Source organism: Anomaloglossus baeobatrachus, chromosome 12, assembly GCF_048569485.1.
Source record: "Anomaloglossus baeobatrachus isolate aAnoBae1 chromosome 12, aAnoBae1.hap1, whole genome shotgun sequence".
NCBI lineage: Eukaryota > Metazoa > Chordata > Amphibia > Anura > Aromobatidae > Anomaloglossus > Anomaloglossus baeobatrachus.
In genome coordinates, this window is record NC_134364.1 from 9,294,844 (window position 1) to 9,311,595 (window position 16,752).

A 16,752-nucleotide genomic window follows, 5' to 3' on the forward strand; every position below is an offset into this window, starting at 1 on the left:
TGATCATACAGCAGCTATACCGCCATATCCGAAAATCAGTCCTGCACCAAATCCATCAGACCGTAAACCGGCAGCCGAAGCTTCACCAGTCCCTGCAGGCGCCCCCCATCCTCACACCCCGCACTCCAGCAGATAATCGAGGAGAAGCCGCCAGCTCGAACCCCCCCCCCCTTCCCCCGGACAACACTTTCCTCCCAAACCAGAGAACCCAGAAAAGAAGGGACAATAGAAAATCAAAACAATGTAACAATCATCTCACAAGAAGAGTACACAAACCTGGAGGCGTCTCAACAGGAGTTTCTCTCTCCACCATACTTTACCCTGCAGCTCAACTTTACATTAGATTGGCAGCAGTACATGAATATATCACAGAACGTCAGATCCTGCAGCGAGGACGACTCATTATCTGGACCCTCCACAGATCTGACGTCGCCCTCATCCAGGTCTGAAATATTCAGATGAAGACACGAGCGATAATTGCCAGTCCTATATCCAGGTCAGAAAATCGTCCACGAGATAATAATGAAAAACAGCGAATATGAGGAAACAACTCAAAATATAAAATCAGCGGTGACATCACTGAGAACGCCACCTATCCATTACCAGAGATCAGCGGTGACATCACTGAGAACACCTCCTATCCATTACCAGAGATCAGCGGTGACATCACTGAGAACACCTCCTATCCATCACCAGATATCAGCGGTGACATCACTGAGAACACCGCCTATACATCACCAGAGATCAGCGGTGACATCACTGAGAACACCTCCTATCCATCACTAGAGATCAGCGGTGACATCACTGAGAACACCGCCTATCCATCACCAGAGATCAGCGGTGACATCACTGAGAACATCGCCTATCACCAGAGATCAGCGGTGACATCACTGAGAACACCTCCTATCCATCACCAGAGATCAGCGGTGACATCACTGAGAACACCTCCTATCCATTACCAGAGATCAGCGGTGACATCACTGAGAACACCTCCTATCCATCACCAGATATCAGCGGTGACATCACTGAGAACACCGCCTATACATCACCAGAGATCAGCGGTGACATCACTGAGAACACCTCCTATCCATCACCAGAGATCAGCAGTGACATCACTGAGAACACCGCCTATCCATCACCAGAGATCAGCGGTGACATCACTGAGAACACCTCCTATCCATCACCAGAGATCAGCGGTGACATCACTGAGAACACCTCCTATCCATCACCAGAGATCAGCGGTGACATCACTGAGAACGCCTCCTATCCATCACCAGAGATCAGCGGTGACATCGCTGAGAACACCTCCTATCCATCACCAGAGATCAGCAGTGACATCACTGAGAACACCTCCTATCCATCACCAGAGATCAGCGGTGACATCACTGAACACCGCCTATCCATCACCAGAGATCAGCGGTGACATCACTGAGAACACCTCCTATCCATCACCAGAGATCAGTGGTGACATCACTGAGAACACCTCCTATCCATCACCAGAGATCAGCGGTGACATCACTGAGAACACCTCCTATCCATCACCAGAGATAAGCGGTGACATCACTGAGAACACCACCTATCCATCACCAGATATCAGCGGTGACATCACTGAGAACTCCTCCTATCCATCACCAGAGATCAGCGGTGACATCACTGAGAACACCGCCTACCCATCACCAGAGATCAGCGGTGACATCACTGAGAACACCACCGCCGTCCATCACCAGAGATCAGCAGTGACATCACTGAGAACACCGCCGCCGTCCATCACCAGAGATCAGCGGTGACATCACTGAGAACACCTCCTATCCATCACCAGAGATCAGCGGTGACATCACTGAGAACACCTCCTATCCATCACCAGAGATCAGCGGTGACATCACTGAGAACACCTCCTATCCATCACCAGAGATCAGCAGTGACATCACTGAGAACACCGCCTATCCATCACCAGAGATCAGCAGTGACATCACTGAGAACACCGCCTATCTATCACCAGAGATCAGCGGTGACATCACTGAGAACACCTCCTATCCATCACCAGAGATCAGCAGTGACATCATTGAGAACACCTCCTATCCATCACCAGAGATCAGCAGTGACATCACTGAGAACACCGCCTATCCATCACCAGAGATCAGCAGTGACATCACTGAGAACACCTCCTATCCATCACCATAGATCAGCGGTGACATCACTGAGCACACCTCCTATCCATCACCAGAGATCAGCGGTGACATCACTGAGAACACCGCCTATCCATCACCAGAGATCAGCAGTGACATCACTGAGAACACCTCCTATCCATCATCAGAGATCAGCGGTGACATCACTGAGAACACCTCCTATCCATCACCAGAGATCAGCGGTGACATCACTGAGAACACCGCCTATCCATCACCAGAGATCAGCAGTGACATCACTGAGAACACCTCGTATCCATCACCAGAGATCAGCGGTGATATCACTGAGAACACCTCCTATCCATCACCAGAGATCAGCGGTGACATCACTGAGAACACCTCCTATCCATCACCAGAGATCAGCGGTGACATCACTGAGAACACCTCCTATCCATCACCAGAGATCAGCAGTGACATCACTGAGAACACTGCCTATCCATCACCAGAGATCAGCGGTGACATCACTGAGAACACCTCCTATCCATCACCAGAGATCAGCGGTGACATCACTGAGAACACCGCCTATCCATCACCAGAGATCAGCGGTGACATCACTGAGAACACCTCCTATCCATCACCAGAGATCAGCGGTGACATCACTGAGAACACCTCCTATCCATCACCAGAGATCAGCAGTGACATCACTGAGAACACCTCGTATCCATCACCAGAGATCAGCGGTGATATCACTGAGAACACCTCCTATCCATCACCAGAGATCAGCGGTGACATCACTGAGAACACCTCCTATCCATCACCAGAGATCAGCAGTGACATCACTGAGAACACCGCCTATCCATCACCAGAGATCAGTGGTGACATCACTGAGAACACTTCCTATCCATCACCAGAGATCAGCGGTGACATCACTGAGAACACCGCCTATCCATCACCAGAGATCAGCGGTGACATCACTGAGAACACCTCCTATCCATCACCAGAGATCAGCGGTGACATCACTGAGAACACCGCCTATCCATCACCAGAGATCAGCAGTGACATCACTGAGAACACCTCCTATCCATCACCAGAGATCAGCAGTGACATCACTGAGAACACCTCCTATCCATCACCAGAGATCAGCAGTGACATCACTGAGAACACCTCCTATCCATCACCAGAGATCAGCAGTGACATCACTGAGAACACCGCCTATCCATCACCAGAGATCAGCGGTGACATCACTGAGAACACCTCCTATCCATCACCAGAGATCAGCGGTGACATCACTGAGAACACCTCCTATCCATCACCAGAGATCAGCGGTGACATCACTGAGAACACCTCCTATCCATCACCAGAGATCAGCGGTGACATCACTGAGAACACCTCCTATCCATCACCAGAGATCAGCGGTGACATCACTGAGAACGCCTCCTATCCATCACCAGAGATCAGCGGTGACATCACTGAGAACACCGCCTATCCATCACCAGAGATCAGCGGTGACATCACTGAGAACACCTCCTATCCATCACCAGAGATCAGCGGTGACATCACTGACAACACCGCCTATCCATCACCAGAGATCAGCGGTGACATCACTGACAACACCGCCTATCCATCACCAGAGATCAGCGGTGACATCACTGAGAACACCGCCTATCCATCACCAGAGATCAGCAGTGACATCACTGAGAACGCCTCCTATCCATCACCAGAGATCAGCGGTGACAATCATCACTGAGAACACCTCCTATCCATCACCAGAGATCAGCGGTGACATCACTGAGAACACCGCCTATCCATCACCAGAGATCAGCGGTGACATCACTGAGAACACCTCCTATCCATCACCAGAGATCAGCAGTGACATCACTGAGAACACCTCCTATCCATCACCAGAGATCAGCGGTGACATCACTGAGAACACCTCCTATCCATCACCAGAGATCAGCGGTGACATCACTGAGAACACCGCCTATCCATCACCAGAGATCAGCGGTGACATCACTGAGAACACCTCCTATCCATCACCAGAGATCAGCAGTGACATCACTGAGAACACCTCCTATCCATCACCAGAGATCAGCGGTGACATCACTGAGAACACCGCCTATCCATCACCAGAGATCAGCGGTGACATCACTGAGAACACCGCCTATCCATCACCAGAGATCAGCGGTGACATCACTGAGAACACCTCCTATCCATCACCAGAGATCAGCGGTGACATCACTGAGAACACCTCCTATCCATCACCAGAGATCAGCGGTGACATCACTGAGAACACCTCCTATCCATCACCAGAGATCAGCAGTGACATCACTGAGAACACCTCCTATCCATCACCAGAGATCAGCGGTGACATCACTGAGAACACCTCCTATCCATCACCAGAGATCAGCGGTGACATCACTGAGAACACCTCCTATCCATCACCAGAGATCAGCGGTGACATCACTGAGAACACCGCCTATCCATCACCAGAGATCAGCAGTGACATCACTGAGAACACCGCCTATCCATCACCAGAGATCAGCAGTGACATCACTGAGAACATGGCCTATCCATCACCAGAGATCAGCAGTGACATCACTGAGAACACCGCCTATCCATCACCAGAGATCAGCAGTGACATCACTGAGAACATGGCCTATCCATCACCAGAGATCAGCAGTGACATCACTGAGAACACCTCCTATCCATCACCAGAGATCAGCAGTGACATCACTGAGAACACCTCCTATCCATCACCAGAGATCAGCGGTGACATCACTGAGAACACCTCCTATCCATCACCAGAGATCAGCAGTGACATCACTGAGAACACCTCCTATCCATCACCAGAGATCAGCGGTGACATCACTGAGAACACCTCCTATCCATCACCAAAGATCAGCGGTGACATCACTGAGAACACCGCCTATCCATCACCAGAGACCAGCGGTGACATCACTGAGAACACCTCCTATCCATCACCAGAGATCAGCAGTGACATCACTGAGAACACCTCCTATCCATCACCAGAGATCAGCGGTGACATCACTGAGAACACCGCCTATCCATCACCAGAGATCAGCAGTGACATCACTGAGAACACCTCCTATCCATCACCAGAGATCAGCGGTGACATCACTGAGACCACCGCCTATCCATCACCAGAGATCAGCAGTGACATCACTGAGAACACCTCCTATCCATCACCAGAGATCAGCAGTGACATCACTGAGAACACCTCCTATCCATCACCAGAGATCAGCAGTGACATCACTGAGAACACCTCCTATCCATCACCAGAGATCAGCAGTGACATCACTGAGAACACCTCCTATCCATCACCAGAGATCAGCGGTGACATCACTGAGAACACCTCCTATCCATCACCAAAGATCAGCGGTGACATCACTGAGAACACCGCCTATCCATCACCAGAGACCAGCGGTGACATCACTGAGAACACCTCCTATCCATCACCAGAGATCAGCAGTGACATCACTGAGAACACCGCCTATCCATCACCAGAGATCAGCAGTGACATCACTGAGAACACCGCCTATCCATCACCAGAGATCAGCGGTGACATCACTGAGACCACCTCCTATCCATCACCAGAGATCAGCGGTGACATCACTGAGACCACCGCCTATCCATCACCAGAGATCAGCGGTGACATCACTGAGAACACCTCCTATCCATCACCAGAGATCAGCGGTGACATCACTGAGAACACCGCCTATCCATCACCAGAGATCAGCGGTGACATCACTGAGAACACCGCCTATCCATCACCAGAGATCAGCGGTGACATCACTGAGAACATGGCCTATCCATCACCAGAGATCAGCAGTGACATCACTGAGAATGTAAGTGGTCTGACAATTGCAGGACCAGTAAACAGTCCAATCGTGATGGGAGTTGTAGTCCATGGGTCCATGCCAGGTTGCAGCCCATCCACACTTGGTTGTGAGCGTCATTTTCAGCATATGCGGTTTCTAGGACGGATAATTAATAGTTTTTTTTTCTCTAATTAATTTGGTGCCGGGTTCTGTGCTGCGAGCGGTGTCGGGCGGATCAGGCGCAGATGGAGATGTTACTGCACAGACTTGCAATAAATAAACATTTTCCATTTGTTCAGGAATACATTGAATTTCCCAGTGTTCATTATCAGAAGAGGAGCCTGTGATAGGTAACGAGCGGCAAAAGCAGTGATGGGACAAGAAAGGTCAGCTCTGCTACATCCTGATGTTACATAGGACTGTGCAGACACCTACAGTACAGTCCTATGTAACACCACAGATAACACAGTGATATCTGAGTACAGATAATGTAGTAGATGTCACCTGCAGTCCTATGTAACACCACAGATAACACAGTGATATCTGAGTACAGATCATGTAGTAGATGTCACCTGCAGTCCTATGTAACACCACAGATAACACAGTGATATCTCTGAGTACAGATAATGTAGTAGATGTCACCTGCAGTCCTATGCAACACCACAGATAACACAGTGATATCTCTGAGTACAGATAATGTAGTGGATGTCACCTGCAGTCCTATGTAACACCACAGATAACACAGTGATATCTCTGAGTACAGATCATGTAGTAGATGTCACCTGCAGTCCTATGTAACACCACAGATAACACAGTGATATCTCTGAGTACAGATAATGTAGTGGATGTCACCTGCAGTCCTATGTAACACCACAGATAACACAGTGATATCTCTGAGTACAGATAATGTAGTAGATGTTACCTGCAGTCCTATGTAACACCACAGATAACACAGTGATATCTCTCGGAGTACAGATAATGTAGTAGATGACACCTGCAGTCCTATGTAACACCACAGATAATGTAGTAGATGTCACCTGCAGTCCTATGTAACACCATAGATAACACAGTGATATCTCTCTGAGTACAGATAATGTAGTAGATGTCACCTGCAGTCCTATGTAACACCACAGATAACACAGTGATATCTCTCGGAGTACAGATAATGTAGTAGATGACACCTGCAGTCCTATGTAACACCACAGATAATGTAGTAGATGTCACCTGCAGTCCTATGTAACACCATAGATAACACAGTGATATCTCTCTGAGTACAGATAATGTAGTAGATGTCACCTGCAGTCCTATGTAACACCACAGATAACACAGTGATATCTCTCTGAGTACAGATAATGTAGTAGATGTCACCTGCAGTCCTATGTAACACCATAGATAACACAGTGATATCTCTCTGAGTACAGATAATGTAGTAGATGACACCTGCAGTCCTATGTAACACCACAGATAATGTAGTAGATCGATGTCACCGGCAGTCCCATGTCACAGATGACTACTCAAATTGATGCAACTCAGTAAATTTTTATTGCAACTGGAAGACGATACATCACAGAAACGTTATGGTAGATTTTGGGGACGTGTTATTTACAGGAATCGATGACGTTGTTTCTTTGGCAATATGATTACACATCAAGAAAAAGTGAAATGCAGGAAAGAAAATATGTGCTGAAATCCACATAGTTCTGGGTGGGCGTCCGCTGCGCTCCACAGCTCGGCGCTGCGCTCCACTCCACAGCTCGGCGCTGCGCTCCACAGCTCGGCGGCGCCCTCCGCTCCATCACAGTTCTCGAGTTTAGGACGTTGGCAGCTACACACAAGTACAGAAAAAAATATTGCATTTTATTTTATTTTTCCCCTGCACTTTTCTTGGCGTCTCGGCCAATCAGGGTGCAGGAACATCCCCGCGTTATACCGCAACCCTTTCACTGCTGGAGGCGTCCTGGAACAATCCGCAGTGCAATATGTCGCATGCGCAGCCGCAGAAAGGCAAAAAGAAAAAAAAGAAGGTATTTCTCTGCAGGAGTGACTCGGCATGCAGCGCAGGCTTCTCTGGCAGTGAAGGGGTTAACAGAATCCAAACTTTTTTTGTTTTTTTTCTCGTTTTTTTGATTGCTTTATCACTTAGCAAAATAAAATATTTTTTTTCTTAGAAATGTTACAGAAGTCATAAAATTAAAAAAAAAAAAAAAACCTCTACAAGTTTACAATGCTTTCCGTACAGACGTACACACGATATATCTCACAAACATTGGGGGGCAGCGGGCGGGGCCGGGGCGCCCCAACCTCCTCCGTCCTATTGTACATGAAATTGACGGCTTTACTGTCAGAGAGATCTGAACCCGCGGCCCCGAAAAATGAGGGAAGAAGCGGAAACCTCGGCGGCGGCAGCAGCAGATGAGGGGGAGGGGCGCGCGGCCGGGATCTGGTGCCGGTGGGCGCGGCGTTGGCACGCAGCACACGTGTCGCTGGCAGTCACTCTCGTGTTGTCACAGACGCGGAAACAGAAACAAAACAGAGTCCAAGAAAACCACAAGAGCCGCCGCACGTCCCGACTGCTGGGTGATAGGGCGCCATACACACTAGACGGCTGCTGACCGGCTGCACCGCACCCCGCAGCGCTGACCGCCCGGGGGCAGCACAGACCCCACAATCCAGTCAGACACGCAGGAGCCATATATTCCCCGACAAATTGTGCAGCGCCCCCATACACATTACACCATCGACCGATCACCGACATTAGTGTAATGGGTATGGGGGGCTTCTATTCAGGAACGAGTAGCGGATTAGATTAGGATTTGCTCCATCCCCCAAGAGATAGCGAGGATGATGCTAGATCGTGCCCACGTCAGCCGAGACCGCAAATGTGACTGCGGGGCCACATCAGCCGACACCGCAAAGGTGACTGCGGGGCCACATCAGCCGACACCGCAAAGGTGACTGCGGGGCCACATCAGCCGACACCGCAAAGGTGACTGCGGGGCCACATCAGCCGACACCGCAAAGGTGACTGCGGGGCCACGTCAGCCGACACCGCAAAGGTGACTGCGGGGCCACATCAGCCGACACCGCAAAGGTGACTGCGGGGCCACGTCAGCCGACACCGCAAAGGTGACTGCGGGGCCACGTCAGCCGACACAGCAAAGGTGACTGCGGGGCCACGTCAGCCGACACAGCAAAGGTGACTGCGGGGCCACGTCAGCCGACACAGCAAAGGTGACTGCGGGGCCACATCAGCCGACACCGCAAAGGTGACTGCGGGGCCACATCAGCCGACACCGCAAAGGTGACTGCGGGGCCACATCAGCCGACACCGCAAAGGTGACTGCGGGGCCACATCAGCCGACACCGCAAAGGTGACTGCGGGGCCACATCAGCCGACACCGCAAAGGTGACTGCGGGGCAACATCAGCCGACACCGCAAAGGTGACTGCGGGGCCACATCAGCCGACACCGCAAATGTGACTGCGGGGCCACATCAGCCGACACAGCAAAGGTGACTGCGGGGCCACATCAGCCGACATCGCAAATGTGACTGCGGGGCCACATCAGCCGACACCGCAAAGGTGACTGCGGGGCCACATCAGCCGACACCGCAAAGGTGACTGCGGGGCCACATCAGCCGACACCGCAAAGGTGACTGCGGGGCCACATCAGCCGACACAGCAAAGGTGACTGCGGGGCCACATCAGCCGACACCGCAAAGGTGACTGCGGGGCCACATCAGCCGACACCGCAAAGGTGACTGCGGGGCCACGTCAGCCGACACCGCAAAGGTGACTGCGGGGCCACGTCAGCCGACACAGCAAAGGTGACTGCGGGGCCACGTCAGCCGACACAGCAAAGGTGACTGCGGGGCCACGTCAGCCGACACAGCAAAGGTGACTGCGGGGCCACATCAGCCGACACCGCAAAGGTGACTGCGGGGCCACATCAGCCGACACCGCAAAGGTGACTGCGGGGCCACATCAGCCGACACAGCAAAGGTGACTGCGGGGCCACATCAGCCGACACAGCAAAGGTGACTGCGGGGCCAGACTGCTCTGCTCCAGCATTGTACCGGCAATAGCGCCATCTGGTGGAAAATTCCCATGAAGTCTTGGATTCTATAGAATTACATGGTTTATGCTTCATCATTCACATATCTTTATCCCAAAATGCAGTGGGGTATACAGGGGTGACAGTGGAGTATATGGGGGCGGCAGTGGGGTATATGGAAGGCATGGCAATGGGGCATAGGGGAGGTGGCACTTGGGTATTTGGAAAGTATGGCAGTGGGGTATATGGAAGGGATGGCAGTGGGGTACAGGGGAGACGGCAGAGCGGTATATGGAAGGGATGGCAGAGGAGTATATGGGGGCGGCAGAGCGGTATATGGAAGGGATGGCAGTGGGGTATAGGAGAGGTGGCAATGGGGTATATGGAAGGGATGGCAGTGGAGTATAGGGGAGGTGGCAGAGAGGTATATGGAAGGGATGGCAGTGGGGTATAGGAGAGATGGCAGTGGGGTATATGGAAGGGATGGCAGAGGAGTATATGGGGGCGGCAGAGTGGTATATGGAAGGGATGGCAGAGGAGTATATGGGGGCGGCAGAGCGGTATATGGAAGGGATGGCAGTGGGGTATAGGGGAGGTGGCAGAGCGGTATATGGAAGGGATGGCAGAGGAGTATATGGGGGCGGCAGAGCGGTATATGGAAGGGATGGCAGAGGAGTATATGGGGGCGGCAGAGCGGTATATGGAAGGGATGGCAGTGGGGTATAGGGGAGGTGGCAGAGCGGTATATGGAAGGGATGGCAGAGGAGTATATGGGGGTGGCAGAGCGGTATATGGAAGGGATGGCAGTGGGGTATAGGAGAGGTGGCAGAGCGGTATAGGGAAGGGATGGCAGTGGGGTATAGGGGAGGTGGCAGAGCGGTATAGGGAAGGGATGGCAGTGGGGTATAGGGGAGGTGGCAGAGCGGTATAGGGAAGGGATGGCAGTGGGGTATAGGGGAGGTGGCAGAGCGGTATAGGGAAGGGATGGCAGTGGGGTATAGGGGAGGTGGCAGAGCGGTATATGGAAGGGATGGCAGTGGGGTATAGGGGAGGTGGCAGAGCGGTATATGGAAGGGATGGCAGAGGAGTATATGGGGGCGGCAGAGCGGTATATGGAAGGGATGGCAGTGGAGTATAGGGGAGGTGGCAGAGAGGTATATGGAAGGGATGGCAGTGGGGTATAGGAGAGGTGGCAGAGCGGTATAGGGAAGGGATGGCAGAGGAGTATATGGGGGCGGCAGAGCGGTATATGGAAGGGATGGCAGTGGGGCATAGGGGAGGTGGCAATGGGGTATATGGAAGGGATGGCAGTGAGGTATAGGGGAGGTGGCAATGGGGTATATGGAAGGGATGGCAGTGGGGTATAGGGGAGGTGGCAGAGCGGTATATGGAAGGGATGGCAGAGGAGTATATGGGGGCGGCAGAGCGGTATATGGAAGGGATGGCAGTGGAGTATAGGGGAGGTGGCAGAGAGGTATATGGAAGGGATGGCAGTGGGGTATAGGAGAGGTGGCAGAGCGGTATAGGGAAGGGATGGCAGAGGAGTATATGGGGGCGGCAGAGCGGTATATGGAAGGGATGGCAGTGGGGCATAGGGGAGGTGGCAATGGGGTATATGGAAGGGATGGCAGTGAGGTATAGGGGAGGTGGCAGAGCGGTATATGGAAGGGATGGCAGTGGGGCATAAGGGGGCAGCAGTGGGGTATATGGAAAAGATGGCAGTGAGGTATATGGAAGGGATGGCAGTGGGGTATAGGGGGGCGGCAGTGGGGTATATGGAAGGGATGGCAGTGGGGTATAGGGGGGTGGCAGTGGGGTATATGGAAGGGATGGCAGTGGGGTATAGGGGGGTGGCAGTGGGGTATATGGAAGGGATGGCAGTGGGGTATAGGGAAGGTGGCAGAGCGGTATATGGAAGGGATGGCAGTGGGGTACAGGGGAGGTGGCAGAGTGGTATATGGAAGGGATGTCAGTGGGGTACAGGGGAGGTGGCAGAGTGGTATATGGAAGGGATGGCAATGGGGCATAGGGGGGAAGCAGTGGGGTATATGGAAGGGATGGCAGTGCAGTATATGGGGGCGGCAGTGCAGTATATGGGGGCGGCAGTGGGGTATATGGAAGGGACGGCAGAGAGGTATATATGTGTAGGTGTATGAGATATATGGGTGGTACGTATATAGATAAGTGCGTATATAATTTAGCAGAGCCGCCGCCCCATGTTTATGCGTTCATTCCACCAAGGACGTGATTCGTAGAACGCAGCTAGAATCCAGCCAATGAGGACGGATGACTCCCAGCGGGAAGCTCTCATTGTTCAGCGATTATCGGAGGCTTTGGGGGTCCTCATCGATCACCCCCCTAGTGTCGGTGTGAGGCATTGCACGGGTTGGCAGTGGGATATAAAACGGCAGTAAATTAAGAACATGGTGTCCTCGTTTCATGAAAGATGGAAATAAGAAAGCGGAGAACATTAACATTGATCGGAATTTCCCCTGTACGTCGTCCCTTTGTGCAGCCGAACAATCGCCCCAATATTTATTCCCGTCCTGAAAACTCTGGGGAGGAAAAAAAAAACAAAACAGAAAAACTCGTGACCACAAGCAACGAGGACGACCTTGGAGCAGACGACGCACGTGGACCCCCGGAGCAGACAACGCACGTGCATCCCTGGAGCAGACGACACACGTGGACCCCCGGAGCAGACGACACACGTGGACCCCCGGGGCAGACGACGCACGTGGACCCCCGGGGCAGACGACGCACGTGGACCCCCGGGGCAGACGACGCACGTGGACCCCCGGGGCAGACGACGCACGTGGACCCCCGGGGCAGACGACGCACGTGGACCCCCGGGGCAGACGACGCACGTGGACCCCCGGGGCAGACGACGCACGTGGACCCCCGGGGCAGACGACACACGTGGACCCCCGGGGCAGACGACACACGTGGACCCCCGGGGCAGACGACACACGTGGACCCCCGGGGCAGGTGACGCACGTGGACCCCCGGAGCAGACCTCTCTGAACCAGTAAAGCCGGCAGCCCCCCGGCAGCCGCTGCCCACTTCACCCACAGATTATTGCCTCATGTTATCGGAATAGACAGGAAGGACAGACGCTTGTTTCTATAGCACAGAAGCACAGGCGGGTGTATGTGGGGCTGAATGTAAAGACAAGGCAGATCCGAGCCCGACGAGAGGATGAGTAACTCTTATTATATTGCAGAGAAGACGTTCCCCAACAGTCAGATGTGTCCCTGAAGAAGGTCAGACCTTAGAAACCTGCTCCAAAAATCAGATAAAAAATAGGGGGTGAAGTCCAGGCCCTGGGCCTAACGTTAGAGGCGTTGCCTTTTTTCTCTATTTATATGAAAATAATCCATGCGTCATGCTAAATACAGATTTACCTTACAAGAACGGCGCTCGTCTCTGGGGGGAGAAAAAAAGAAATGGAAAATAAAGCCCCGAACTTGTGTGTGGTCATGAGATCCATGCACCTGTGTGATCCGCTCGTGGATCCCAGCGGCGGCTGAATACTTGGCGGCAGGTTCCGTAGCGCTGTCAGTCTCATTTTCGCGGTGATCCGCTTCGTCCTGGCAGTCGTTGATTGGCGGAGTTCGGCCCGGGAGTGAAGGGGTTGATCACTGTAAGAATCGCATACAATACCCATTGGCAACACTGTATAACTCCATCATCCGGGGGGGGCGGGAAGCGGGGGGCGAGATTTATGGCACAACAGGCTTGGCGTCCGCGAGAGGCGGAGATGTCACCGAATCGGCCGTGTGCGCCGCCAGAGGAAGATGAAGGAAGGCTGCGGGATCCGGAACAGCACCCTGCGTCCTGAGCCCCCGCGGGTCGGAGCACCGATCGTCACCGCCTGCTCGGTGGGTGACTGTGACCGTAACATTTTGGCTTTTGAATGTCTTTTTTTCGGTAAATTCTAAGCATTTGTTGGCTGAGTTCTATGGCTTCAATATCCTTTAAAAAATAAAACACTATAAAGGCCCCCCACCCCCAAAATAAAATAAAAAAGGGGGAAAAAGAAAAAATGGTTGATATTGCCACAAAATTGATAAAATTCACCTGACGTGCGGAGGAAAGTCCAAAGAAAGGGGTTTCTCTAGTTTTTCGCCGTCTCTTTGTCTTTCTGCTCTTTCTGCCCTTTGGCCGTCCGATTGGTGATGTTATTCAAACAAGAGCGGATTCCCGCCAAGTGCAAGAGCGACCCCGCCGCCTCCTTCATCTCCTCGTCATCGCTCTCTGGCGGTTTTTCCGTTCGTCTCTTTTTCAGCGGCAGCGCGTCGCTGGGGATCCGCCGCACTTTCAGCAGGTGCTGCTTTTTCTTGTGTTGCGAGGAATAGCCGCTGTCCGCGCACAAATCCTTCAACTCCTTCTTGATGTGTTTCTTGTCGTCTTCCTCGGTTTCGCTGAAGCTCTCGTGGCTCTGGAAGCTGATGTCGCAGCCGTCCCGGCAGACTTTGGCGGCAAACTCATAATGGTCGTCCGCAGAGGAGGACGACACGGAGTCACTGGCGGGGGAGGAACTTCGTTTCACGGCAGATTTGGCGCTGCTGTAATTGTGGTCCTCTTTGGGGTCGCTGCTGACGACTGGAGAATCGCACGACGGTTCACTCTCCGTCCTCATGCGGCAGTTCCCAATCCCGTTCCTGCAGAAATTAAAGGACAAAGGTGAGAAGAACAAGGACACTGCAGAGCGTCGAGGCCGCCGCCAGGCACCGAGGCCGCCGCAGGGGACAAAGGCTACCGCTGCCGAGGCCGCCACAGGGGACAGAGGACACTGCAGGGAACAGAGGCCGCCGCCGCCGAGCACAGAGGACGCTGCAGGGGACAGAGGCCGCCGCTGAGCACCGAGGATGCTGCAGGGGACAGAGGCCGCCGCCGGGCACCGAGGACGCTGCAGGGGACAGAGGCCGCCACCGGGAACCGAGGACGCTGCAGGGGAAAGAGGCCGCCACCGGGCACCGAGGTGTCCGCAGGGGACAGAGGCCGCCGCTGAGCAGTGAGGAGACCGCAGGGGACAGAGGCCGCCGCAAGGGACACCGCAGGGGACTGAGGCAGGCACCGAGGCCGCCACAGGGGACAAAGGCTACCGCCGCCGAGCACTCAGTACGCTGAAGGGGACAGAGGCCACTGCCGCCGGGCACCGAGGCCGCCGCCGAGTACTGAGGACGTCGCCGAGCAGTGAGGACGCTGCAGGGGACAGAGGCCGCTGCCGCTGAGCACTGAGGACGCCGCAGGGGACAGAGGCCGCCGCCGAGCACTCAGTACGCCGGAGGGGACAGAGGCCGCTGCCGCCGAGCACTGAGGACGCCGCAGGGGACAGAGGCTGCCGCAGGGCACCGAGGTCACCGCAGGGGACAGAAGACGCTGCCGAGCACAGAGGCCACCACACGGGACAGAGGCCACTGCCACCAAGCACCGAGGCCCCCGCAGGGGACAAAAGCCGCCGCCGAGCAGTGAGGACGCCGCAGGGGACAGAGGATGCCGTAGAGGACAGAGGACGACATCGAGCAGTGAAGATGCCACTGGACACAAAGATAAAAAACCCTATTAAATCCCATTAACCCCTTCACGGCCACATGACTTCCCAGTGGCTCAGGCTGGACAGTGATAAAGCCTCCGTCAATCTTATCCTGATCACACAGCTGAGGGGCTGTTACAGTGTTTTGATTTAGATATCAACAGTCAACCGGGAATCCAGGACATAGTTTTGTAATATGCAACACTGTAGCAAACCCTCAGCTGTGTGAAGAGTTAGATGAAGCTTTTTTTCCTAGCCTCTTATGGTCAAACAAAAAGGTTTAATTTCACCGACCACAAACTGGCAAAGTTACAGAAGGTTTCCTCGTTCACATCGGACCGGACACCGGCCCTTTAAATTTGTCCTCGGTTCTCAGCTTTATGGCAGAACTTTCCTGGAAACAATTTTGGGGGCAGAAATCACTTAGAAGATTTCCACACGATCAACGGAATCTGTTCCTCCATCTCTGTGGAAACCGACCCTAAAATGTTTCCGAGTGACGGAGACAACAATAATTATAAAGTGCCCAGACGAGGAGACGCGGCCGCGGAATATGGGGGCTTTAGGGGCGATGCTTGCTCTGCCCATAGAGGGCACTGTCCTGGGAGGGTCCAGTGTTACCAGACCTGGCGCCGCCATCACAGGCGAGAATGCAGCGGCCGCGGGAATATGGGGACTTTAGGGGCGATGCTTGCTCTGCCCCTAGAGGGCGCTGTCTGCTGGTGCCACCATCACAGGTGAGAACGCAGCGGCTGCGGAATATGGGGGCTTTAGGGGCGATGCTTGCTCTGCCCATAGAGGGCACTGTCCTGGGAGGGTCCAGTGTTACCAGACCTGGCGCCGCCATCACAGGCGAGAATGCAGCGGCCGCGGGAATATGGGGACTTTAGGGGCGATGCTTGCTCTGCCCCTAGAGGGCGCTGTCTGCTGGTGCCGCCATCACAGGTGAGAACGCAGCGGCTGCGGAATATGGGGACTTTAGGGGCGATGCTTGCTCTGCCCCTAGAGGGCGCTGTCTGCTGGTGCCACCATCACAGGTGAGAACGCAGCGGCTGCGGAATATGGGGACTTTAGGGGCGATGCTTGCTCTGCCCCTAGAGGGCGCTGTCTGCTGGTGCCACCATCACAGGTGAGAACGCAGCGGCCGCGGGAATATGGGGACTTTAGGGGCGATGCTTGCTCTGCCCCTAGAGGGCGC

General features: G+C 53.7%; 2 protein-coding genes across 4 annotated transcripts in view; both read right to left on the bottom strand.

Annotated features, from left to right (window-relative positions):
* Positions 1–7,809: 7,809 nt before the first annotated feature.
* LOC142258522 (uncharacterized) lies at positions 7,810–11,608 on the bottom strand. Its single transcript, XM_075331146.1, has 2 exons — positions 10,593–11,608; positions 7,810–10,158 (listed from the first exon to the last, which is right to left on the bottom strand). The coding sequence occupies exons 1-2, from the start codon at positions 11,606–11,608 to the stop codon at positions 10,125–10,127; spliced, it is 1,050 nt and encodes a 349-aa protein (XP_075187261.1). The 3' UTR covers positions 7,810–10,124.
* Positions 7,810–16,752, bottom strand: part of FOXN3 (forkhead box N3) — a 188,418-nt gene continuing 179,475 nt past the window's right edge. For all 3 annotated transcript variants that reach the window (XM_075331144.1, XM_075331143.1, XM_075331145.1), the window contains one exon: positions 7,810–14,679. In XM_075331144.1, coding sequence (XP_075187259.1) covers positions 14,133–14,679 — 547 coding nt within the window. In that variant the 3' untranslated portion in view covers positions 7,810–14,132. The remainder of the gene's footprint in view (positions 14,680–16,752) is intronic.

Coding starts and splice junctions, on each gene's coding strand:
- LOC142258522 (XM_075331146.1), bottom strand. CDS start 11,608: ATGCCCCACTGCCATCCCTTCCATATACCGCTCTGCCGCCCCCATATA. Junction 10,159..10,592: donor ACCTCCCCTATACCCCACTG/CCATCCCTTCCA, acceptor TATACTCCACTG/TCACCCCTGTATACCCCACT.